Source organism: Toxotes jaculatrix, chromosome 11 (assembly GCF_017976425.1).
Source record: "Toxotes jaculatrix isolate fToxJac2 chromosome 11, fToxJac2.pri, whole genome shotgun sequence".
Classification (NCBI taxonomy): domain Eukaryota; kingdom Metazoa; phylum Chordata; class Actinopteri; family Toxotidae; genus Toxotes; species Toxotes jaculatrix.
The window spans coordinates 8,352,293-8,377,924 of NC_054404.1; the positions used below are offsets into that span (position 1 = coordinate 8,352,293).

At 39.6% G+C, this 25,632-nt stretch overlaps 3 protein-coding genes across 3 annotated transcripts in view; 2 read left to right on the top strand and 1 right to left on the bottom strand.

The window, feature by feature from the left end:
• The window catches only part of rgs7a (regulator of G protein signaling 7a), a 46,883-nt gene extending 41,168 nt beyond the window's left edge, over positions 1-5,715 (bottom strand). Inside the window, exon 1 of the mRNA XM_041049648.1 lies at positions 5,638-5,715. Coding sequence (XP_040905582.1) covers positions 5,638-5,715 — 78 coding nt within the window. The remainder of the gene's footprint in view (positions 1-5,637) is intronic.
• A 3,299-nt stretch (positions 5,716-9,014) lies between these two features.
• Positions 9,015-11,890, top strand: LOC121189789 (ubiquitin-conjugating enzyme E2 D4-like). The gene is made up of 7 exons (XM_041050244.1): positions 9,015-9,184; positions 9,691-9,754; positions 9,918-9,949; positions 10,245-10,322; positions 10,512-10,617; positions 11,342-11,435; positions 11,529-11,890. Exons 1-7 carry the CDS (start codon positions 9,161-9,163, stop codon positions 11,572-11,574), a joined length of 444 nt encoding a protein of 147 aa, XP_040906178.1. The 5' UTR covers positions 9,015-9,160; the 3' UTR covers positions 11,575-11,890.
• A 1,758-nt stretch (positions 11,891-13,648) lies between these two features.
• LOC121189739 (protein bicaudal C homolog 1-like) overlaps positions 13,649-25,632 on the top strand; it is a 54,220-nt gene continuing 42,236 nt past the window's right edge. Inside the window, exon 1 of the mRNA XM_041050155.1 lies at positions 13,649-14,150. Coding sequence (XP_040906089.1) covers positions 13,958-14,150 — 193 coding nt within the window. The 5' untranslated portion in view covers positions 13,649-13,957. The remainder of the gene's footprint in view (positions 14,151-25,632) is intronic.

Sequence of the window (25,632 nt, forward strand, 5' to 3'; positions counted from 1 at the left end):
AGCAACAAAACATGCATATTGAGCATACAATGGTTCATAGCGCCAACCAAAACAAGCTACAGGATTTGAATGCATATTGTGGTGACAAGTTCAACAGCCACTAATGTTGACTAATTGCTAAACTACCAAAGACAGAACTAATGAGATCTAATGAGTGTTCAGATGTGGTAAAAGATAGAGTAACAGTTATAATTTGCCTCTGATAGTGCCACCTCCTGTGTATAGATTCTCTGTGTGCCTTGCTTTCTGTTTATTCTTGTCATTTCATGTTGTCTCTTTGAAGTCTAAAAGTAGGACTGAGGAGAATGAACTACCCACATAAACCGTAGTGTACGCATTCTCAAATTGGTTTTATCAAGAAGGCCCCCAGTCACTTATGGTATTTGAGGAATGTATCAGTTATACAATGCATTGTGACAAGATGCAGCATGGCTGGGTGGATTATCTTAGCCCCGAGTAGTATGACGAGATACCAGAACTACAGTACTATCGACTGTAGCATGTGTCAGTAGTTCCAGCCCCTCTAATTGGCGTTACGGTATTGACGTCAGCAGGTACGGGCAAAATGGATTAGAACAAAGCTGTAAATGCCATTTTTCCATATAATAGTGTCTGCCAAACAACCACACTCTCCCTCAACTGTGTGCGCAAAGAAGAACATGCATGTTTTCATACACAGGAAGAGAAATCGCCTGGCTGGCAAGCTGACATACAAAGAGCCCTACTTCACACACAAAGATTTCTCTCTGATCTGGCAATTATAGATCATCCCACCTCACCCCCATCTCTCCCTCTTTCTCCTGGTCTTACTGATCTTCTGATTGCAGATTGAGGGAGACAGGCAGTATAAGAACCCTTCAGTCTGGCTCTTAACTGAGAAAAAGCTGAAAATGTATTCAGTTCCCTCTGCTTTATGACTCATGAACAATGTGGGATGGTTGGGAAATTGTATTGGTAACAGGGCAGGCTGATATAGGGTAGGTTTAACAGATACAGATTAAGCCTAGACTGAAAAAATGCTCTCCAGTGAAAAGATCTCTGCTGAATTTGTAATAGTCCAAACAAAGACTTGCTGTATTAATGATGGCTGCATTTCTGCATCCTCCAATAAGAATATGTTACTGCTTTGTTGCAGTGATGCAGAGGAGAGGGAAAGTCTTGTCCCAGCAAAATGATCTCTTGTACACAACCACTTAATCAACTGACAAATCAATAGCATGCACTAATACCTTTGCCCTGTTTGTTATTTCTGTTTGTTCATTACTTCATTACTGAGTCACACTAAGGGGAAATGGTTCAAATCTCACAGTGCAGCAGCAACACCCTTTTGAAAAGTGTGAAGGACAGAGTTCCAGGAAGCTGAAAACACACAGTGTGCTATAATAAGGAAAGCACATAAAGAAATTTTAATAATCCTTCTACATCCACATCAATCTAAGTAGGTCAAATAGCTACCTGAACATGATTTATATTTTATATGAGGTCTCAAATTTCATTATCTGACATTGTTTGGCCATAACACCTACAGTTACATACTATAAAGTGGTGAAATGTGCAAGACTCACACAGATTCACACACTCTGTGCATCATTGTCATCTGCAGAAAAAAACGAGTTTCACCAGGGACCAGTTACTTCAAAGACACACAGTATTGACGTTCATGTAAGTACCAGAATGTAAAACAACACTCTCCTACATCGAGTGAAGATAACAATACAGTGTGAGAGAATGTTGCATGTGCTCATTGGAGAAAAAAAAAAAAAAACGAGCAGAAAAAAACAATAAACATACAGTATAGGATTAATGGCTCTGCACAGAGACAGAAGCCAAACTGGCTGCTGGAAGAACAATTACTGGATGCCTGTCGGCAGCTCAGATGTAAATAAGAGTGGGCTGGTGCCTCAGCTGTCAGATGCTACACCACAGAGGCAAATCAGATTCTAATAGTCACTGTATACTGCAAAATCTTAACTATTTATTTTATTCTATATGGAGTCTTGAAAATGGAAACTACTGGAAAATCTTTTCGTTAGGTAAATCAACTGATTTTAATTTTCTTTCTGGAATCAACTGACATTAACTGTTCTCTGCAAAAATCCCCTGTGAAGTAAAGCTGACAGTAGAATTTTGTCACTTATGGTTTGTTAAATTATTACATTTCAAAACAAATAACTGGTAGAGGTGAACATTTTTGTTTCACTGTTTGAAAAGCTCTGTCATTTTTATGTGGTATGAGATGAGATGAAATGAAATATATCAGAATAAGTGAAGTTGTAAAGATAGGTGTGTTCAGCCATGGTGGTCATCTTAAGATTTTTTTACTGACTAAATAAATTTGTAAAAGACGAGTGAGTCTATAGATTTTCACTTTCTGAGGATGAAGAGAAAACATCAATATTTTACTTTGTCTACGCTTTATGTTAAATCTGATTCTTACCTCTCACATAATTAAAAGCAGCACACACATACTCCGACACAGATGCATACATGCAGTCACACAAACACACAAAGCGCTGGCTGGTGAGAGAAGATGTTCCCTCCTCATGCTGAGTGGCTATGAACTTCGCCAGAGCTGTTTTAGGCTCGCATAAAAAATTCAGGACTCTCTCTTAGCAACATTCGCCCTACATACACACATGCTCACACATGCATCACAGCATTATTCATGGTGCACACATGTGAGAAGGCATTAAAAACACACACATACAGTACACTCTGTTGCTTTTGATGATATAAGCCTGACATGGTTAATGTGGGAGCAGCGAGACATAACAAAATCATTTATGTACTGTTCCATTGAATCCATCCACTGAACATTTTATTGGCATATCTTGATAAACTGGAAGAGTTCTGACCTATTACTTGTTAGTATCTTCCTTGGATTCATATAGTGAGTGATCCACTTTTCAGGGCCATCAGCGACTGTTGCTAGTAAATCAGGTAAGTCAGCCGTGTGTGTTTGTGCATGTGTTTCTGCAAACGTAAGTGTATGAATGCTGTGTGTGTGCGCTTGTGCTTTTAGATTTCCGATACATCTGTATACGTATGCATGCACACAAGGTGTTTGTGTGCATGTGTCCTTGGGGAAAACAGACATCTCTGCGCACATCTCCACAGCAAGCAGGTCAACACCTCAGCTCACCCATCCATTTTCATTAGACATTAATGACAGCAGTGGAGGGGTGGATAGGCCAGAGAGAAAGAAAGGCTGAGAGTGAAAGGATATAGTTATGCTCCCAGTGGAAAGACTATCAAACCACTATCTGCTATCCTCAACCATAAAACTCCCTCTGCTGATATTACATAATCCTTCTACTACTATACACTACTACCACATTGTCAGCTATTGGACATGTGTGTCCAGTTGCTAAATATCAACATTTTATAAAGTGTTTTCCACTGTGTATTTATGATATTGATGTACAAGAGGTCGAAGCAGCAAAACAGAACATTAAAGCTTGTTTTCCACTTGAGAATTCAGCTCATCTTAGCGTGGCTCAGTCAATGTGGGTTGCAACACCTCTGCCAAGTCATCTCAATCTGAAAAGCATTTGGGGCACCTGCTCATCCTGGCGGTGTCCACATGGCCACAGAAAGTGCTCTGGCAGTTGCTGTTTGAGTTAAACCCACTCCAGAAACACAATTTCATCCTCACTGCCTTCACCATGTCCTTTCATTCTGCAGCGTATCTAGGTCAGTCAGTATACAGAGCCATGCTGTGGCCATGTGTGGTCAAGTGGTGAGAAGTGAAAAATTGGATGATGTATGAAAGCTTCATGACTAAGATATCAATCTCCTTAAGTGTAAACTCATTCTTCCTAACAAAACAACATTTAAGTCTGGTTGCTGAAGGTAAAAACTTAAAATATAAACATAGGCTACAAATGTTTTCCTCATTTGCATACTTGGTTCAACAGATCCTTAATGGCATGATCGAAAAAGCTGGACTTTCAGATCAATAGCGGGAGAAAGGAAAAGACATCACATGTAATTGAATAGCTGGATAGACCTCAAGCCAATATTTGATGCTCTTACACAGGATGCAACTAGTTTTCCTGCCTTAGCATATCTGATACTGTTTCATATTAAAATGAAAATTAATAGGAGACATGATTTCCTCCACATAGTAAAACTTACAAGGAATGACAAAACCAGTCACATTCATCCATCTCCACTGTCCTCAATATTTGGCCTACTTTATGAACAATCTAGTTTAAAAGCCTGTTGTCTTGTTTTTGAAGGATCCTGAACATTGTAACTTAGGAAAAAAAATCACACGCACTCGTTTCTGCTTCAAGCATAGCAACACTTCCAGCAAATCTTGTCCCACACTGGCAGTAATATTGCCTAACACACTGCGAGTGCTATAAAAGACCGTCAATCTATGATATCATGCTAAGCGTATCCTCTTCCTGGTGTGCAGAAGCTGTCGCAGATGGAATAGGAGCATTCGCCGAAGGGTGAAGAGAATGAAATGAAGAAATTCACTCAATGCTTGAGTCATCCACAAGTAAGATGAGAAAATGATCACTTCATTGGTGCATCTTAGATTGAAGTAAATTATTACTCTGCCCATCAGGCAATGTTACATTCACAGACATTAAGCCGTTGTTGCTCTGGTGTGATACTTAAAATGTTTGATACATTTGCAGGACACCACGAGCTAGAATCCAGCCACACTTAATTATGGAATAATAACTCATAGGCATTGGATTTTTAGTTGCTCAAAATGTAACACAACACACACAGCATGGTTTAAACTAAAACAGATCAGAAAAAAATCTAACTATTAGACAATAGCAGTGCCACAATGGGACAGAAAACTGTCCTGATGGAAACAGCAATTTTCAAAATGGCTTATTTGTAGGTTAATCTTAAATTTAGCTGATTTTGTCCAGGGAGAAGAAAGCATTATAAACAAATCAGTGCACAAATCCTCGTATATCCATTTTTTCACAGTACATGTGTTAAAGTTTCTCGGAGAAACTATAAATTGACTTCAAGTCTCAGAGTAAACAAATATTATCTTCCCTGCAGATTATTATTTCATTAATCCATTTGATGTTTAGAGCAGTTCTGGATTAAGGTGTCTCAGCTTTTGGGCCATTTCACTCCCCTCCCTTTCTCTAATTCTCTAATATAGTAACAAATTTAACAGTGAAGAAATACACCACTAGCAGCATAATGAACAATGCTTAAAAACCCTTTGGCTTCCTTTCAGTTCCATTAATGTCAGTCAGTTAAAAATCCATCCTGCAACATGTTAGCAATAAAAGCTGATGGTTTAACTGGATAATGTGTGCATGCATGTCAGGGTGTTTCAATGTGAGCGTGTGTGTGTGTGTCCGTGTGTGTGCATGCACGTGTGTTTGTACGTGTGTAGGCATGCTCTGAATCTACATTGCATGTCATGTATGTTGTGAGAGAAAAATTGCATGTTCTCTCCATGCTCTCATCAAGCCGATGTAGCATTACAACCCTAAATCAACCATGGCACAAGAACACTGTCTTGCCATTAGTATTAGCAATTTCCATTGCACAGCTCATCGTCAAGTAAATTGATGCAAGAGAGACACATACACACTCTCACAAACACACACACACACACGTGCAGGCTAAAAATAGCAGCTGCCTTACCTTTCTGTACACTATCATGTTGGGGGATTCATCCGCTACCTCGTTGGTCCCCTGCCCACCGCTGTTGGTCTGTGCCATGATCCAGTAAGTAAATCTGCCACAGGAAATGTCAGGTGCACCTGTTGTACACAGAATGGATATTTTGGTCCATCAGAAGAACAATGGAGCTTGAACGTGACTTGCCCTTACCTTGCCAAGAAGAGAACAATTTACATAACTTGTGGCTTGGATCACCTTTCAACATATTTGACATTTCCACATGGAACAGATGTGCAGAGCTCCTGTTTTGCTACACGTGTACGCATTTCACAAGGTCTTGACAAGGACATTTTTAAATTTTTTTTTTTTCTTTTTAAGAAAGGGACTTTATTTTGCACAAGGTAAGGTGTGAATTGGGAAAAAGTTCAGCCTGTAAAGAAATGACAGGTAGCATGTAGGACTATGATCACTCTTTTCTCAGATGGACCAAAAACTGTGACCAAAAACCTGTGTCTGAAACAGTGACAACCTTTTAACTGTTTGTTGACATCAGAGGGTTCAGCAGTAATCTTCGCCTCCTACATGGCACCGACTATAGATGCATTCTAAGATTGCAATGGCAAGGTGAGGTGAAGACCCGGACCCTGTCAACGGTAAATGCAGTAAAACAACACACCGTCCCTGGAGGAGGTAGGTTACTCTACAATGCAGCTTAGATACATCTATTCGGGGAACAACAACCGTACCCAAAAACATGCAAGACTCTGCAAATGGAACTGATATCGTGTGCACGTTACAGCTTCAACATTATTTCTTCCCCTTACGACACCGACACGACATCCTTAGGAGGTTTAGTCTGCAACACTAAATAGCCTATAGCATGCAAACAGCGAAGTCATGTAACCTGCTCTTAACATGAGGCCGTTAGCTGTGCCAAACTGTGTTTTCTTACCGCAAGCCACTGCCCGTTTCAGCACCTCGGACAGCTACTGCAAAACGCCCGCGCCCGTTATCGTCCCTCTTCTTAATCACGAATAGCGCGTAAATACACAGACAACACAGCGACATCGGTCACCGGAGGAGAAGGGGAGGGGGGCTTACCTGAAAAAACGCGCAGCCCGCTATAGGACTCCTGAATCCTTGCAGAGGTGGAAGCCTGGTCCTTCGCGTTCAGTATGTCAACTGGCAGACATAGGAATGCGAGGATTATTCATTGGCAACGTGAAGAGGCAGACATTCGGTGGACACTTGGTGTGGTACAGCTCCCTGTCTCTATCTCTCCTCTCCTCTTCTCCAATCTATGCTCAGAAGCACGGGCGCGCCACCTAGGAGCGCCGTGAACGCGCATCGATCCATGGCCAATCGCGTGTGAGGAATAAATTACAAGCCGTTTTGGAGACATACAGCTATTTTTCCGTCTCAAATTGTACCGCTATGCACTGCAGTGATATGCTGCTTCCGAAAGCTGGGTCAAGATGGACGAGACTTGCAGTATATTAATATTTTAACAAATGCAATCTTTATCAAAGGTCAAGGGACAAAATATAGCACAGGTTTAATTTTCTATTTTTTCTGAACCAGGAGGAAAACCTGTCCTGCATATGTAGCTTGTAACAGAGTGCTGTTCTCGCAGTTGATGGAATAGTCTTAACTGGATCATTTGCCTTAATTAGCCATTGAAAGTAACTAAGTACATTGCTCAAGTGCTATAGGCTTACTGTCTACATGGTCTTACTTTATCTTAGTGTTTTAATTTTGTGTTGCTTGATATTTTTACTCCACCAAGAAAAACATACTAAATTGTAAATTAAACCACCATACATTAACATGCCATACACATACATGATACAACACTGAGATCATTTTGAATGCAGGACTTACAACACAGTATTTTTTTTTTTTTTTTGTTATGGTATTGATACTTTTACTTAAGTAAATGATCTGAATATTTCCACCACTGTCCGTAATACGACATATAATGTGATATTACTTTAAACACAAATGAAGGCCTCTCCCAGATCCTCTCTGAAACCAGATTAGCATTTCTGTCATTAAAATGAATAGTTATGGGTATGCAGAGGAGCTGAAAATGACTCTTTTGCCTGCATAAGATAAGGCGGTTCACTAAAATTCTGCCTTTGTATTTTGCAGAAAGTTCCATGAAACTGTGTCAGGCACTGACTGCAAATGAAAGAAAATGTTATAAATCATCAATGAGTTTCTGTGATTCAGTGAATCCAGTTCTGCAGAGATAAATGAATAAACAGAAAATCTCTTAATTTGCTGCAATCTGTGGCTTTGAGATATGCGGCAGTCCAGGCGTGAAAGATGACAGATGTGCCCTTTCTCCCTATGTACTGTATGTGTCTGTATGTTTATTTATCTTCTGTCCTCCCAATCCCCTTCACTCTCTCAGGCCTTAAGCTCTCTGCAAGATGGACCTAAACATTCAGTCCACTCAGTTTCCCTGTGAGCTGTGACACCAGAATCACAACACTGTATAATCATCATGGATGTGCTTATAACAGTTTTGTAATGATAACTGGTTACTAAGCCAAACAGCAATAGATGTTACAGCTTTGGGGGATACTGAGTCAACTGATGTCCATATTTCATTATCTTTCATTAGCTGATTAAATTATATTTTGGTATATTTGACCATTCACTTCATTATATTAAGTGTGTTTTAGTCTCTCTTTATTTGTGTTCTACCTGGAAAGGTAGAACACAAATAAACATGCCTTGCCTTGTTTTTATATATCAATATTTCATGCTCATGGTGGTGCTGTCCATCCATCTTCAAAATGCTCCCTTGTGTACAGAAGGACGGTTACAGCCATTAAACACCAGAAGAAATCTTTTCTTCAGAGCAACATTAGATCATGTGAAAGGAGGAACACAACATGATTTGCACCAAATCAAAGCCTACCAAGTCTCTAGTCTTTTGTTGTTCATTTGTTCCGTACAAATTTGTTCGGTAAATAATTTTGTTTACAATCATTATGGCTCTCTTTTGACTCTACACTGAATGGTTTTAATAACCAGAGCAGCAAGATATCAACATGTCATGAGTGAAGCTTACATCATAGCCAGATCTGTCCAGTTCAAATACCATATGTTCCTCAAAGGTCAGACATCAGTCATAACAGTGACCTTAGTGCATAGTGCACTCATATGACAGAATACCACCCACAGGGTTAACAGACTTTCTGGGAAACATAAGCTGGCCTCTCTGTTTACAGTTTTGTTTACTGTATTCACTAAGTTTGCTGTTTACGAAGTTCTTAACAGAGTGGTTTTTCACGGGATGAGCTGTGGACACACGTTTGCTTGAATGGTCCCTTTAAGTGGCTTGTCCCGAAAACTCAAAGTCCCAGAATGCACCGGTCCGTTCTTCGTCGTCTAACAAAAAAGGCGGAAACAAAAGAAACAATCAGTTTGCCAAAACAAATAACAGCGAGTCGGCATAAAGTGAGCGTAGTTGTAGCTGACAGCTGTCAAAGTTAACACCGTAGCTTCTCTTACTTTATCTGAACGACTTGCCATGGCTTTGAAAAGAATACAGAAGGTAAGAGTATTCGTCTTTTCTTTATTTAGTTGATGTACAGAAAAGGTCGGAGCGATACGGAAACGACGCTTTAATGCTAGCCAGTCAATGACTAATAGCATCTGTTTGCTAACCTAACGCGGTCAATACTTGTACCGGCGTTTTGTTAACGATCTATAGCTAGGTAATTATTTCACTACACAGCTTTTACTGCCAGCAAGTCTGTCATTCGTGCCAGTGGCGATGACATTATATTAAAGCCAGTTAGCAAAGCAGTTTAACTTAAATTAGCTAACTTCGCTGCCTGCTAAAGTTGGCCTAGCAAACGAGCAGTGTGAAAGCACTTTTATTTTGTGTTTCTGGTTGATTTTCAATATAGTTTCATTTCTCGAAGATTTAACTAGGCGGTCCTGACATTGGTTTACTGATGAACTAACTGTAAACTTAAGGATTTTGCTTTTAAAGTTTTGCACCACAGTGTGGCGGAAGCAGTCAAAACACTTACGTTGGTTTGTGTATTTGTACAGGAGCTAAATGACTTGCAGAGAGATCCTCCAGCTTCATGTTCAGCTGGACCCGTAGGGGAGGACAGTAAGTGGGAGAGTATATAATTTGTTGACATGTAATCTGTGACTGTCATTCTTGTTATCAGTGTTGCTGTGCTGTGGCCCTGGTGCAGTGTCACAGATTAATGTGTATAAATCCTTAGAACTCAGTAATATTCTTACAGATTGTTTCTCTTTGTTTCCTTCAGTGTTTCACTGGCAAGCTACCATCACAGGACCGGTGAGCTTTTTCTGGATTCGTTTTCTGGATTTTTTTGTTTTAAACCAAGCTGCTTCTGGATCTGTAGACAATAGTGTTTAGGTTGACTTTACAGCACTTTCTATTCTGTATGGAGAGCACAGACTGGCACACTCTCTCCCAGTGTTACTCACTGGCATTATTGAGACAATGGGAAAAGGGGAAATACCATAATATCTTAATTTAAACAAAGGAGATCTTATCAGATGCAAGGCAAATAATAATTTCTTTCTCACAGAAAATAGATATAATTTAACAATTCACTCCTCTGTTTCAGAATGACAGTCCATATCATGGAGGAGTATTCTTCCTTTCTGTTCATTTCCCCACTGACTATCCCTTTAAACCACCAAAGGTAAGATTATTCATCTTAGACAGTGATTAGCTCAAAAGTAAACCACCTTATCATAACTGAATGTTTGTTTGTTTTTTTGACAATTTTCTTATGCTTTAATACACATGTCGTTTGACAGAGACCCTGACAGAATCCACTTTCAAAATTAGATTAGTTTACCTAATTCTGCTCTGGTTGTTATTTCCATAGGTTGCCTTTACAACGAAAATCTATCACCCGAACATAAATAGCAATGGTAGCATCTGCCTTGACATCCTGAGGTCACAGTGGTCACCTGCACTTACAGTGTCAAAAGGTAACTAACATCTACATTTTCTACATTTTGCCTGTGTAGCGCAGTATAGTCAGTTGCAGCAGCACTTCATATGATCTGATTTTTATCTAATTTGAAATCACAAGGAGATAGAGGGTTTTTTTTTTATGTAATTTGATATACAGTACTTGATGGTAAATTAGGATGTAGAGACAAAACATAACATGGGAAGAGAATGTCAAAGATGGGTATGTTAGATTATATCAAACAGTGTGGCAAGTGAAACCTGTTAGGTGATGCAGTCAATGTGCTTTCACCAAATCTGGGCTCTTCCAAATGAATGATTTTCAACTTCTAGGAACACAGGTAACAGGATTTTCAGGGCTGATTATCCAAAAATGAATCTGTGAACCATGTGTCCTTTTGTCACTTTGGGGACAAATTGGGAAATTGCAGGTTTTGTGCTGTGTAATTGGAGGAGTAAACACTATTTTTGTGGATGACTAGGGGAAAAAATGAGGTGAAACTATGTTGAATGAATATGATTTAGATAGGGAAGATAAACAAGAGTTTGCTGACGCTATCGTGCTGATCTTTATTTCACTAAAATCCAACATGGATCTTTTTTTATTAGTTGTGTCCCCGGTCATTGCCAATGATTTGTAAAAATTGTGGGTGGGGGTGAACCTAAACTAACAGGATTTTGATAGTGCATGAAATTAAAGCCACCTGTGTGCATACTGATTTGTGATTTTTTTTTTCCCAGTTCTATTATCCATATGCTCTTTGCTGTGTGACCCAAATCCAGATGATCCGCTTGTCCCAGACATTGCACACATCTACAAATCGGACAGACAAAAGTGAGTGTGAACGCCAAAGACACTGGCATGTGAAAAAACTTTAAGCACTCAACTGTTCTTTAGAAACCCATTCGGACTTTCTTTTCTCTCTAGGTACAACAAACTAGCCAGAGAATGGACTCAGAGGTATGCAATGTGAAGACATTTGAGCAACAATGATGCATCCCTGAACACCTCAAAAAATGACAGTACTGTTTCAACTGCTCATCCACACTGGTTCTTGCTGAGGTGTTTTATACGCTTGAAGCACTTTCTCTTCTCAGATCTTACTTGACTTAACCATTTTTACTGTTTATTTTATTTTCCTCTTAAATTGGCATTATTATTATTATTATTATTATTAGCAGTAGCAAGATAGCCTTATTGTATTTTCCTTTTAAGAGATTTATATTGTACAGGACTGTACTGAATTTATTTTGCATTGTTTTGCATTAAAAGCATTGATAAAAATTGAATTACAACTAGTTTCTTCTCAGTACATGAGTAAAATTATATAATTAACTATCTTCCTGTTGCATATAATGTTTGATTCAGTGACACTTCTTTAAACCAGCAAATCAGAGACGTTTGTTATTCACATGACCACTAGGTGGTAGCCTTTACTTTTTACTGCCCAAGCGTTTTGCATAAGGCAGTTTCTCTCCAGGACAACTTCATTTTCATATTTGTGTTACACTCAATTCAGGCCCATTTGCTTAATGGTTATTCATGTGGATAGAGGCTATTATAGTGTCTTGTTTTCGTAATGAAGTGAAAATGAGAAGAGGTGTTCTATCCATTGAAATTAAACCACCCATTATCATCACCTCCACTGGTTGCGGCACAGTTGCTGCACACTGGTCAAGCTAGTGTATGCACATTAATTTGACAGCTCACAGCTCCTGTAGAGGTGTTTATGATAAAATGCAAACACACTCTCCCTACTGATATTAATGCAAAGATGGGCTGGTGCTTACTTAGTCTCTAGAGTACTATGGTGATGTGATGTAATTGGACTACTGGGTTAAGCGAGCACTTTACTTTTTGTAGTAGTAAACTGAATATCAGACCTTAGCTGGGGATTCCTTATAAATGAAATGAAACATCTTAGACATTTCTTTCTACCTTTAATCCCAGATTTTAGGATGATAGAAGTTTTTACTTCAGATGAGCAAGACACTGACAGAGAAAGAGCCACGGTACTCTGCAGTTCTGTCGTTACTCTCAGCTCTACCGAAGGCCCCAACTGTCACTATTAGGTTGTGGGCCATGTGATGTCTGTCATGGCTGGCAAGAGAGATTCACACCTGACCTGAGTTTATTTAAATATAAAACCTACCATGCCTGGCAGGTTCCTGTTTTGGATGACTAAATCATAAATGCAGCAGAACAAAATATTAGTGAAAGAATACGAAACGTGAAGAATCACCAACAGACACAAGTTAAGCCTGAACCTTAAAAATGTAAATTCAACAAATGGAAAACCTTGCTTAACAAGGCCATATATAACTGGAAACTGTCATTAATCATTTCCTGGCTACAGCGTGAGAATAACCCTGGAATTATATTTCTGCAGGGACTTACAAACATTCTATTGTAAACATTACTGTGTTCAGTGACCTGTATTGTACCTTTTGGTTCTGTATTAATTTATGCGGCACCTTTGTTTATTGGATTCTGGCCCTTTCTGAATCTGTTTTTCTTAATGTAGGCTTGCTCCACATTGTTTTGGTTTCCCTTTCCTGTATTGCTTCCTTTCACCACTCTCAGGATGTGTAGTGTTTCCTCTATAAACCAATAAATTGGTTGCACGGGGTGTTATTATAAACTGCTAGCCAGAAAGAAAAAAATGGCACAGACACACAAATGCATGCTCAAGTCAATCCTGTCGGTGTTCTCAGTCGTTTATGGTTACTTTATTTTCACATCTCGTGGTATTACATTGGCTTATAATATAATTTTCTGCTTATAATAACTATGATTTTGTATGCTGCAATGGGTATAATCCCTCAGCAGTTTCCCATAAATGAGACATAAAAGTTGTGCACTCCACAGGTCCCACAATAACGCAAATTGAATCCAGTGCGTTTCTCACAAGTACTAAAATTTGGAGATTTTCACAGGAACCCAGGGGGAGGTAGATGCTCAGAAAAAAAGTGTTTCTGGGAGGAGTCCCGCTTTTTTTCTTTTTTTTTTTTTTCAGGATGACACGTGAAACTTTCCCGAGGAGTTGGTTGGTATGTTTGTTGCAGTGTGCTGTGCGGCGCTCCGTTAACTCGGCAGACAACCTATAGCGAGTGGACCAGTGTGCTCCTTCCTATTTTTAGAAGTCTGCCTAATGGGGGAAAACGAAGGGGCTTGAAGAAACTGCAGAGGAAGCTCTCGGCTGCGCTGCAATGAGCTCGCACAACACCGCGAAGTGACGGAATAAAAACAACGACAAACAACAACAAAAGTTTTACAGAAGTTCAACGCGTTGCTTCAGCTCGACTTCACTTTGAATAAAACGCCGTGGCCTCTGGAGAAGTTGCTGCGCAGCACCAATGGCTGCCCAGTGCGACACTTTAAGCGGATACTTGCAGCAGTCGGACCAGGGCTCCAACAGCGAGCGCAGCACCGACTCTCCTCTCCCAGGATCGGAGGAGGATCTGAGCGGACCCCATCCGCTGCCAGATCCGGAGTGGACCGAGGAGCGGTTTCGGGTGGACCGTAAGAAGCTGGAAGTCATGTTACTAGGTAAAAACAAACAAACAAACAAAGAAAGTAATACAAACTTACGGATAAATTGCATTTTCTCTGAATAATACATTGTTAAACTTCCTGTTCATCCACCTTTCATCTCATTGCTCCTTTTCGTTGTTTCCGAGAAGCTGCAGACTTCAGCAGCCCTCTGTCGGCCCTTTGTTTATCTTGGACGTATAAAATTACACTTTCAGTGCATATTTACTGCTTTCAGTAACTTAACTTTTTAGGCCTCCTTGGAAGCATGGCCAGGAAACTTGAGCGTGTCATGTGCGTGATCCGGAACCAATCAATTAGGGCAATTAAACCGAGACAATTTGGGACTTCAATTAGTGTCACCACCTTATAAACTACAGAATTTGCAGCGTTGACCGCAGAAAAAAAAGTTGCCGAGTTTGCAGTTATATGGGCGTATTGTATGTTGTCTAAAGCGAAAATTTGAGCATAAGGTTGAAGGGGTCAGAGACATGAGAGAGGGTTAACCATCAATGATGTACCCTTCGTGCTGAGCAAGTAAAAGTAGTAACATGCCTCCACCACAAGCTGTCGCTGCGCAAACTCCTATGGCGTCCATTTGTTTGTAGACTAAACTGAAGTTGACCCGAACATGCAGTTCATTTACTTCACAGTAAAACAGTTTGCATGCAGAAATAACTGATGCAACTTTAACAAATGACTTCAACAAAAAATGTTATTAAAAGGAGCTGAAAATTTATAAATAATCATAGAAGTTGCTAGCCTATGAAAGTACAACAGCAAGCAGCAGCAGTTTTCATGAGAAAATTACATTAATTACATTTCCATGGCTGTCGTTGACGCATTCTGGCTCAAAAGTCAATCCCAGATTCTCTTCTCCCACAGTCATCTATCTGTTGTACCCTGTCATGTTCTCTTTTCCTGCATGTGCGCTGTTACTGCGTGTTTCCTTTTGGTGATAAAATTGATTCAGTGTGTGATCTCTCCTCTAATGACGTGCAAGTGACAGTGAACAGAGAAACAAGTGATGACAGGCTCATAAAGAGAGACCAGGCCAGTCTCTGTTGAGAGGTCCCTGAAAACTCAGAGGTTGAGGTCATTTATCACACATTTCAAAACACGAGACTGGAATTGGAATATAGAATAGAATTAGATATGTTGGCTGGATTCTTTATCAAATCCACAGGAAGATAATCAGAGTCGGGAAGCAGCCAAACAGGCCTCTTAGAGGAACATTAACAGTCATATTCCTACAGTAATTAAAACAAACATGATATGAACTGCACATTGCTGATGAGTATAGTTGTAAATTTTATCACTGTAACTTGGTGAAAGCTACTCGTCAGTAGTATTTATCTTGTGATTTAAGTTTTTGACTAACTTTGGGAGGAATCCTCAGCGAGCAGCTGGTCTTGAAGTAAGTGTATACTTTATCCTATACACACACACATACACAAGCACACACACACACGTAGTTCCCCTCTTGAATGTCCTGGTTGCTGCCTCGCTCCTCAGAACATTCCTCAATGCTCCATGTCATCCCAAACTCTTCCAGGAAAACAACTTAACCAGAGGCCGGCCCTAAATTCGAGTGTCCCGGACATACCATGCGCCACGTCACGCAGTGTGTGTCTAAATGTGTCTGTTTGTGCGTCTGTATGTCGTCTATAATCTATGCAGGTTACTGCGTCTTTACTGTTCGTTAGTTTGGCCTTGTGCCTGTGCCAACAACCCCCCCCCCCCAGTTGCCGCTTCATGACATCATGGCTGACACTGCTCGTGTTGACATTGCTGCTGGGATGTAGAATAGAAATAACTGCTGCGTTCCACTGTCTCCTGGTCTTTCTGGTCAGTTGTAGGTTCAGGTTTAAATACCATGCTATCTCAACTGTGAAACTGCTTCAACCTTTGATCTTTGGCCTCCAGGAAGAGACCAGGATGTCTGGTTGCATCATATGTTGCTCGGTTGTCTCATGGTAGACATTACACAGCCCTAGCATCGGTTGAGTTTTGAATACGGTGTATTATTAACCACAAAAACCTACTGTTATGGTCTAAATTAGTTTCAGCTCACTAGATCAGAGAGTCTCATCTTCTTTTTTGTTCAGTAGGCCTAAGTGTATATTCAAATCCTAATAAATAGTTCTTTTAATCTCATCCAGTTGGGTCAGAGCTGTGTAACATCTGGCTGTGTTTTGATTGGATAAGCTGTAGATTTCAACGCGGAACATCATGTACTGAAGGTCTGAGTTTGGACTATAATGAAATAATTTTATGAGAACTCCAGTATATTTGTACTAAGTGTTTTACTGTCCATGACGGTATCTCTGGCTTCTTTTTCCTGGAAAATAAAGTGTGCTTGACCCTCGGCAAAGAGCCACAGGTTGAATCACTCTATGATCCTGAATAGCAATACCTTAGCAACTTCTTGCTAGATCCAGGTAATATGCCTGCACCACTTTGCAATTCGGAGGCTTCAATGACGACGTAGTCTAGAATTGTTAAATATCAAAGGTGTTCAAAGTATGCAGATTTTATAATCAGAAGTTTCTTGAGGTGCTCTGCTTTTGAAACAGCATTTAAAACCACCGTTATTAAATCAGGGTCTGTTTTTAAGGAGACTGCTGTGAGCAACGCTTGTGTGCAGTATGGCTAAACATTCATTCACTCATGTATATGGATAAAACACATCTGCGCCATACAATTAGAGGTTTTCAGTGAAAGACAGAGAAATGTACTGTTTTTTATTTTAATTTCAAATAGTGGTCAAAATATCAACAGATAAACACATAAATCAATATGTTGTGCAAGGAGTAGGGACATATTAAATGTCTTATAAAAAATAATATGAATAGAAAATAGATAATTACATTTAAAATGGGTGCGCAATGGGTGACTGTTTTCATTATTGCATATTGATCTGCTGATTATTTTCTTGATTGATTGTTCTATAACAAGTTGCAAAATAGTGAAAAATGGTCCTTAAATTTTCCCAGAGCCCAAGATTACTCCCACACAGGACTTGTTGCCTTGTCCAACACACAGTCCTAAACCCAAAGATACTCAGTTTATGTCTATATAAAACAGGAGTCCTCACATTGGAGTCACAGAATATTTGGCATATTTGCTTAAGACTTAAACAGTTAATTTATTATCAAAATTATATTATTTATTTATTATTATCAAAATTATTGCTGAATTGACTAATTGATTAATGGACTATTCATTGCCAATCCACTTTAAAACAAATAACAGGAAAAGAGTTACAGCATTAAGATGATTAGGATGGATGGATTCGGTCTGCTGCAGCTCAATTTCAGTTGCTTCCAGTATGCGGTATGATAATTAGAAGGGTTTGATCAATACAGCATATGTGATGTCCATTGTACCCAATTCATGATAGGCTGGTCAGTGCCTGAATGCTTAGATCGATTACCTTTGCTCTGCTGTCTCAGTGCTGACACCGTTTAGATGAAAAGCCAGCTAATTGGTATGATTAGGAATGACGGAGTGATGCAGTGTGTGTGTTTGCTTGGACAAATGAGCCTGACACGTGTGTGTTTGCCAGAATACTTGCTCTTGTCATGGACATCTTGACTGAGAGTTTGGTCAGTTTAACTTTTACAGTTAACTACATAGGCAGCCCTACTACTGTAAGGCAATTAGAATCAAGCTTCTCCACAGATTACGTGTCTCATAGAAGGGCTGTGAAATCTCCCTGCTCCCTGTTAATCAGGTTTTTGAAGATGTTTTCCTAATAATAAACTTGCCTGTTCTCAGAAGGTACAGGAAGTGGGTCATACCGAGAGAAATATAGTCAAGAGTTGCATAAATTCTGGAGAATAAAAGACGACCCAGAAGCACACTGTGCTCATTAAAAGATGTTAGTGACTCACCAGCATGTCTCCACACTGGAGCAAAATCCCAGCACACACACACTTAAAGTACCCTTTATTTGAATCTGCTGTATTTTACTCCCCCGTTCGAGCACAGTTTGCATCAGGAGAAAATGGAAATTATTAACTGCTTAGCAATTACAAATTTACTGTCTCTCGCACTGGCAGGGACGCAGGTTCCCGGGCTTGGATTAGTAAATAGAGTGTAAAGTGACAACAAAATCTCACCCTGACAGCCATCTGGGTTTACTGTTGTACTCCTGGCACCCTAGAATAGAACTCCCAAGTTAATGGCTTGGAGACCGTGACACAGGCATTGAAAGCTTTAAACATAATTTTATGCGTACAGGGAACAGTGTAAGAGAACTGTGCCTTTTTTTCACATTCATTATAAAGTTAAGAGACCAGGGGCAAGTGTGGGAAAGAGGTAACATTTTCTCCAGATTTAGTGTCTGTAACAAGGTTTTCCATGGATTTTTTTTTAAGCATATGTTACCGATGTTTCTGATGTGTATGGGTCAGTTTGGCCCTTGCTGTGGGTTTCCCTGCTCAGACTGGTAAAGCTGAGAGTGTAGTGGTGTTTGTGACTGTGCATAGCCTCCTGGTGGGCCAGTGTGTGCACACATCGTAACAACATGTTTGCAGAGTAACTGTGACAACAACCTACAATTAGGCTAAGTGAATCATTTTCTTCATTGAACTAATTTGTTTTCCTGCTTCTAAACCACAGACTATTATTGGGTGGCTTTGTCTCAGAACAGAAAAACTGTTGCATACGGCAACGAGAAAGTGCAAGGTTTTCACAGGTATTTTCAGTATGCAGTGATAATCTTATCAGTATAATATTGTACAATGCTTCACCTTATGTCTTCTGAGTAGAAGGTAGGATTTGTTCTAAATTAGCATGTTGAAATGTTTTCTCACACACAACCTCATTTGTAGACTACACATTGCAAACAAGAATATTTTATTTTGGAGGCCAGTGGAAATACTTCCTCTGAAAAAGGAAACTGGCTCTCTAGTGAAAATATCATTATTATATTTTTCATTATTCTTCCCCATGTTGTTTAGAGAACCATTTCTATGGCTTCCATGCCCACATAATAAGGAGAGTATGTGTGAGGGCCTCATCCTCCTCTTCCTCCTGGGTGCTGAGTAAGACTCTCAGACAGGAAGTGAGTGTCTTGTGGGGAATGTGCTGCAGGCTTTCTCTTCTCTCCCTCGTTTTCCCCCTCTATTGCTCCCTCTTGAGCATTCAAACACTGCTCTGTTGTTCCAGCTTCCATCAGATCCACTGTGGAGTCGTTGGACTTTCCTGGGTCATTATCCCTACACTACAACACAATCCTCACTCTAACCTTCTAACCTAACCAACCCTAGGCAAAAATATTTGTCCGTGGACTCAGATTGAACATCAGAAGCACTTGGGTATTTGGATCCTGTAGTTCTCAGCTCTGTGGCTAGAAAAATGATAGTAGGGCTTCACAATTAATTGTACAGAATCATACATAATGATTTCCATAAGTGATCATCATGCAGAGTATTGAAGATATTTTGACTTTCAGATATAGTGCTGTTTGTCATGTAATGCTGTTATATTTGACTAGTCTAAAGTGAAAGTAAAGATGGAGGAGCAGAGAAACTTTAAACAGACCACCCCTTGGAAAAATGCAGTAAAGAGTGGAAAACAAGAGAAAGAGCCAGCAGCTGAGAGGAAAATCCTCCTCTCATGTCTAGATGTGAAAATCCTTTATTCCCTCAGATGAGGTTGTCATCTGTCATTTGGAGATATTGTGATGTTTAAACCAGATTCTGACTGGATTCCTGTCAAAATGTGTGTTATACCTGTGACTATGCCAAAGCAGCAGTTGTTTTTATTTTGTAGTTGTGGGGCAGCCACCATAAGAGAATTTGCCACTGTCAGGATAAAAAAAATGCTTCTCATTAATTTCAGCATAGCAGAGATGCGTTTACTTCTGTCAGGAATAGGTTCTGCCTCATTTGCCTCGCACAAAGTTCAGTCTCATTGAACTTTGACCTGTACCAAAGCAGGATTCTTCAGTTGGCAATTTGAGGGAAAGCGTAAGATTGACCCCTTGTTGTTGTTCAGGAAATATTGATTTGATATATTTGTATTTATCTAATGTCATGCTGAATGAATACAGGCTGTAGTTTAGGAGGACTGGCTTACTTTAAATGTTGGATTAAAGAGGCGCATCATATTTAGCGTGAGGAAGTCTGCTAGCCATGCTAGTTCCAACACTCAGTGCTTAATAACCTTTGTCATACTGTATTATTTTCAAGCCTGCTTCCTTTTGTTTAGTAGTTGGAGTAACTTTAATAATATGTGGCTACAGCAAGAATAGAATTTCATACTGCTGCACTTTTTTTAGTGCAAAATATCAGCTTTTCCCAAAACACGAAAAACAGCATTAAAAAAACATTTAACCTTTCAGCTTGTCCAAAAACTTAAAAAGTAGCAAATAGGGAGATATGTGATTGTCACTGAACAGCAATTTGTCATGCTGCCTTTGAGAAAATAACACAAAGAAATATATGTCTATACCAGTATGAAATAAATTTATTTTATCTGTTGTATGTTAGGCAGAATAATTTCAACCTGCACCCTGCAGCCCAGAGTGTTGGGCAAGACAACATTTGTTGATTAAAATCGTTCTACGTGTTGTGGTGTATAGAATATTTTCCAAGATTTTTAAATTAATCCAAACTGTATGGGAAGCAAACACTCATCAGAGCAACCAGCCTCTAATTTAGATGCTTCATTTGATTTAACTGCTGAGTTCTACTCTTCACTTATCTTTGCCCAGTTACCTCTTGCCACCTTCCCTCTCTTTCCCCTTTTCTCTTTCTTGCAGATTTAACTGAAACATGCTGATACAATTAAACAATTCTATTCAACTTTGCTTACGCATTGAATTCCTTCATCCTGGGCATGATGAAGCTTTCAGGAGCTGTAATAAAATTCACCTTCAGTCCGCGGAAAAACCTGTAATTCATTACTCAAGAAAATAAAACCAGGAGTCCTATTTCAACAGTCCGAGTGGAGCTGGAGTGCTGTGACCCATTTCTATGCTCCTGGAACTGTAAATGGGCTGAAATGAATACCTGTTTTTCTACGTCCCTCAAAGCTCTTTTTCTTCAACCCTTTTCAAAGTGCAGATTTACATTCTGTCTGGTTTGCGGTTGCTATTTTAGAAATGTTTCTTGGGGGGGGCAGCTCCGACTTGCGCTGCACGCGTGCGCACTCACGACACACACACAAATGCAGAAACACACACGCATGCACACCACCCAGCCCTTAACCACTCCCCCCAAGAGCTTTCAGTGTTTATCTTTGGAGAACCTCAGGTTTTGGTTTGTTGTTCTCTCTCCTCATTCAACATCCAGTACAATCTGCCTTTTCTCCACTTGTCTTGATTGGAGAGAAAGCATTTTTATAAGAGTACCTTTTAGATCTGCTCCTGGCAGTTGCCAGAATATTCTCCAATTGAACAAAAGAGAGAGAGTGGGGGGAAAATGGAAGAAAAGGAAATCTCATTCTGCTTAAGTTAGTCCAATAGCTGGCATTTAATAGAATATCCTAAATGAACTATGTTCATTGCCTTAGAGCTGTGATTGACGTATCAGTGGAGATAACTCTGTGGATGAGAAATCAAGGAGTGATCGAGGAAAGAATTTCCGCCACTAAAATCCTCTTCAGATTCCTCGTGTTCTTAAAGGAAAAATGTGCTATAGTTGAAATGCTGATGAATGTGAAATGTAAGTGATTTCCCAATAGTACAATGTAATGTTTACAGTGCAACTCTTGACCTGTGAAGTGAGACTGACTCCCTGTGCTCCGTGGGGGATCTAACACAGTAGATACCAGGCACCAGGAATGTACACTGTTGTGTAATTGCTTGGCAGCATTCACACAAGGGAGATGGAGGAGGAGATGATAACCCAAACATGTTACCAACAACAGTTTGATGCTAGATGACTTGTTTCCTGGACTGGATAATTCTACTGCAATGATGCCTCTGTTTACGTGAAGTCATAATGGACTCCGTGTCCATGGACGTGGTTAAAAACAGTTTAGGCTGTAGAATGCGACTACAGCTTTGTGTCATCTGTGTGACCATGGGGTCAGTTGGTTCTAGTTTCTCTGGCAGGCTTTCATCTTTGTCTGCCAGAAAACAACATCTGGCACTTTGTGCATTTATTTGATAGCACAGTTGCTTGGCAACACTGGAGGAGTTGAGAGGAGCTGTTTTAAGTGCAGAGGTGACTTCTGCTCAGCACAGGAATGCATTGACAGGTGTTCAATTTTGTGGGTATTAACGTCTGTACCAAAAGTTGGAGAAGTGCTAGAGGTTTCAAAGCATCAAGTACATTAAATGTCTGATGCTGGAAAAACTGCCATGAGTATGAGGGATCAAAATGGTGTTTGAATTGATGAAAACCTTAAGGATTAAATTGCTGATTATTTAATATACAGTTACCTAATATATTTGTTGTCTATATTCTACAAAATGGCCAGAAAGATATCACTTGAAGGGAAACCAGCGATGGTGCCAAGATAAAGATTTTGCACTTTTGCTCAGACTTCAAACTGTCACATCTGTTTTCACAGGCAGACTACTTTCCAAGTTCACTTAGCGAGTGGAAAGTGAATCTTAAGAAACAACTATTAGGCAAGTCATCTCACATGATAAATAGATGGCATAACAATTTCATCCTAAAAGCAGGATTTGTAGTGGGAGGAATATTTATCTGTCACAAAATGTTAAAAACCTCATTTTCTTTTAACAAAGATTGCAAACTCAGTATGCTTCTTTGGCAGTGTTTAAATGAAAGATCACATAAAGCAGACAGCCCTTTCTGCTGTAGTCGTATACTTCCCCACTCCTTACTTGGCTAGTAGATGCCACTGTTGTCCTGGAGAAGCAGTTGAAGTGTTTCTCAGACACTAGAGTCTTTTTTTAAGATGCCAACATGCGTAAAGTATGCCAAAGCAGTTCACAGGGAGACTAAAGTGTTGGCTTTTGTCAGTGTTCATGTAGATCTCAACCCTGTTTCTGCCAACTACTTGTCACCAGCAAGGTGGTACACTTGTAGAAGCATCCTGTCTTTGAAATGAGGCATTTAGAGTTGACTGATGAGAACAGTCATCAGTGGAAAAACAACCTGAGTGAATGCTATTGCTTGTACTGAATGCGCTGTTTGCTTTATAGTTTGAACTTGTTTACCTTTCAGACTGGCTTTTTGGATCTAAATTGTTCTGTGAGTGTGAGAGTGAACACTCAGTGAGGTAGCTGTTCCTTTTAATATCGTTGGTTGTTTCGGGCTTTGATGGGTAATGTTGCATGAAAATCACTGATCAGATCTGTTTTTTGAAAATACTGTATTTACAAAATTGTTGCAATACAATAAGGTCCCTTTATTTGTCAGGTTTGTAATCATTTGATTAGCCAAAATCAGACGTTCCCAGCTACTGATTTTTATCAAGCTCCTCATACTATTTCATGATGTACTGTATATCAGTATCACAATATAATGTTACACATAAACCTTACCTGAAGATTTATCCACTTTAGCTGCATCTAGATTGCAGCTAATTTTGTTATTGCTATTTTTTTCTCTGATGATCTGAATCTAGGTTGAAAACATTGTCTTGTCTTAGTCAGGCCTGCAGCTGTCACATCTGTACCATACAGTAAAAATACATGAATTAATGAGCATGGGTGCTTACCTAATGAGTTTGTTGCATTGCATGTGTTTTCATGTTTTTGCTGTGGCTCCCTGAGGCCCTCTCATTAGCTCCATGTTGAATCAGCTGAGAGCTGCTGCGTGCACTGGAGGGAGGGACACTGGGAATCTGGTGTGAAAACATTGTGCTCTACCGCTCTTTTCAAAAAAATACGGGAAATGTAGTTTCTTTTGTACTAGTCATCGTCTTCTCAGCCAGGGGAGGATCATAGGTCTGGTTTTAATAGTAATCTGTCTCGCTTTAGAGGCATGTGAGTAGACGGTGGACTGAGATGTTAAACTTTTCCTAGATTAGACTTGTCATTCGTTATGAAATCCTATCCAGGGGAAAAAGAATTTTAATGCTCGCCTAGACGTTTCTGTGAATGTCCTAAGTTTCACCTGAAGTCCTATAGTGACTGTTGCCAGTGCAGAGGATTTGGTATAAGCAGCTCTGCAGCTTAGATATTTTGCTGGTGCCTTTTGGGGCTCTCTTTGCTTTTTGTAATCTAAAAGCTCCTTCCTTCACAGAGATCCCTCAACATGAAAAATTTTGCTCTGTAATTTTGGCACAGTACAAATATCCAGGTGTATAAACTCCCCGCTCATTACTTGATGATTATTGAATAGCATGTTAAAAATAAATGGATATTGCTTTACATCTTAACTATGAGGTACGTCTTGTTATTGGAAAAGTCCGTGTGGATTTGTCAACTGTAATTTGACTTTTGTGAAAACTATTGCTCACTCTAACCCTTTCCATTAAACCTGGATGATGTAGGAACTGAAACTAGCTAATAGTGAAACCATGTAGGTCAAAAATGTCTTTTGATTTGATTTAATAGGGCCTATGCCTCTATTGTTTGTTTGATTGTTGTGTGTGGATTGAAGCCATAACTGTAGAAATCAATGCTGTTTACATTCCTTCAATGTCAAAACAGTGGAATCTCCCAGGAAAGTTAGTCTCTCCACAAAATAATGGATACCAGACCCGGTTCCATCTGCCAGCATTGAGTCCTTTATGCTTTTCTACTGCAACTTCTCTCAGTTCTTTCTTTACATGCTGTGACAGTGATTAGATACTTTAAATAATTATATGGTGAGAATTAGAGGGTGTGGATCTGATTGAAACCATCATATTTATCTTGTCAGATTAATAGACAATTGAGATAACTGCTTTACATTAGTGCCACATTATTTGTTTCATGTTTTCAGAAAACACCAGAGGACAGAATTGATTGCGACATATGATCAGTGCTCAGGGGTCTTGTGTCGTTTTTCAGCTCTGATGCCTTTACAATCTGCTGCGCTGGGCGGGTGGAACACTGCATTGTCCTCATATAACCTAGGGTACAAAAAAAAAAAAAAAAACAACCCACTATTAGACCATTCTAGCACTTGAGAAGCAAATGAAACAAAATCTCTTTGATGCAAACCAGAGCTACTAAATGCTGAAAAATATACTTCAAACTAGGGATGTGCTCCTCAACTCTGTCCAACCATTCAGTCAATTTGACTTAAAGAAGGCCTATAATTTAAACTGGGCTTTTTGGTTGGCAGACAAAATAATAGGTTTCTTAGTTATCTAAGTAATGAGGCATGAGCTATGCATTTCTGTGGTAAAATGCCTGTCAATTATTTGAGGAAAGGGGCAAAGACAAATGTAAAAGATCTCTCTGGTCTGCTTCTTCCCTTCTAATCTTATATTGTCGGCAAATCAAATCTGCAAGCAAACATGGATGTTGTGAAGAACAGAATGTGAATTTGTTGACCACCATATTTGAATTCGGTGGTTTCCGACATTGAAAAGTCTGCCAGTCAGCAGCTGACTTTCAAATCTCAGATGTCAGTGTAAC

Bases quoted from the DNA above. Each gene is read 5' to 3' on its own strand.
- LOC121189789 (XM_041050244.1), top strand. From the start codon at position 9,161: ATGGCTTTGAAAAGAATACAGAAG. The intron at 9,755-9,917 runs GTAAGTGGGAGA...TGTTTCCTTCAG, and splicing joins TGGACCCGTAGGGGAGGACA to TGTTTCACTGGCAAGCTACC. The intron at 11,436-11,528 runs GTGAGTGTGAAC...TTTTCTCTCTAG, and splicing joins TACAAATCGGACAGACAAAA to GTACAACAAACTAGCCAGAG.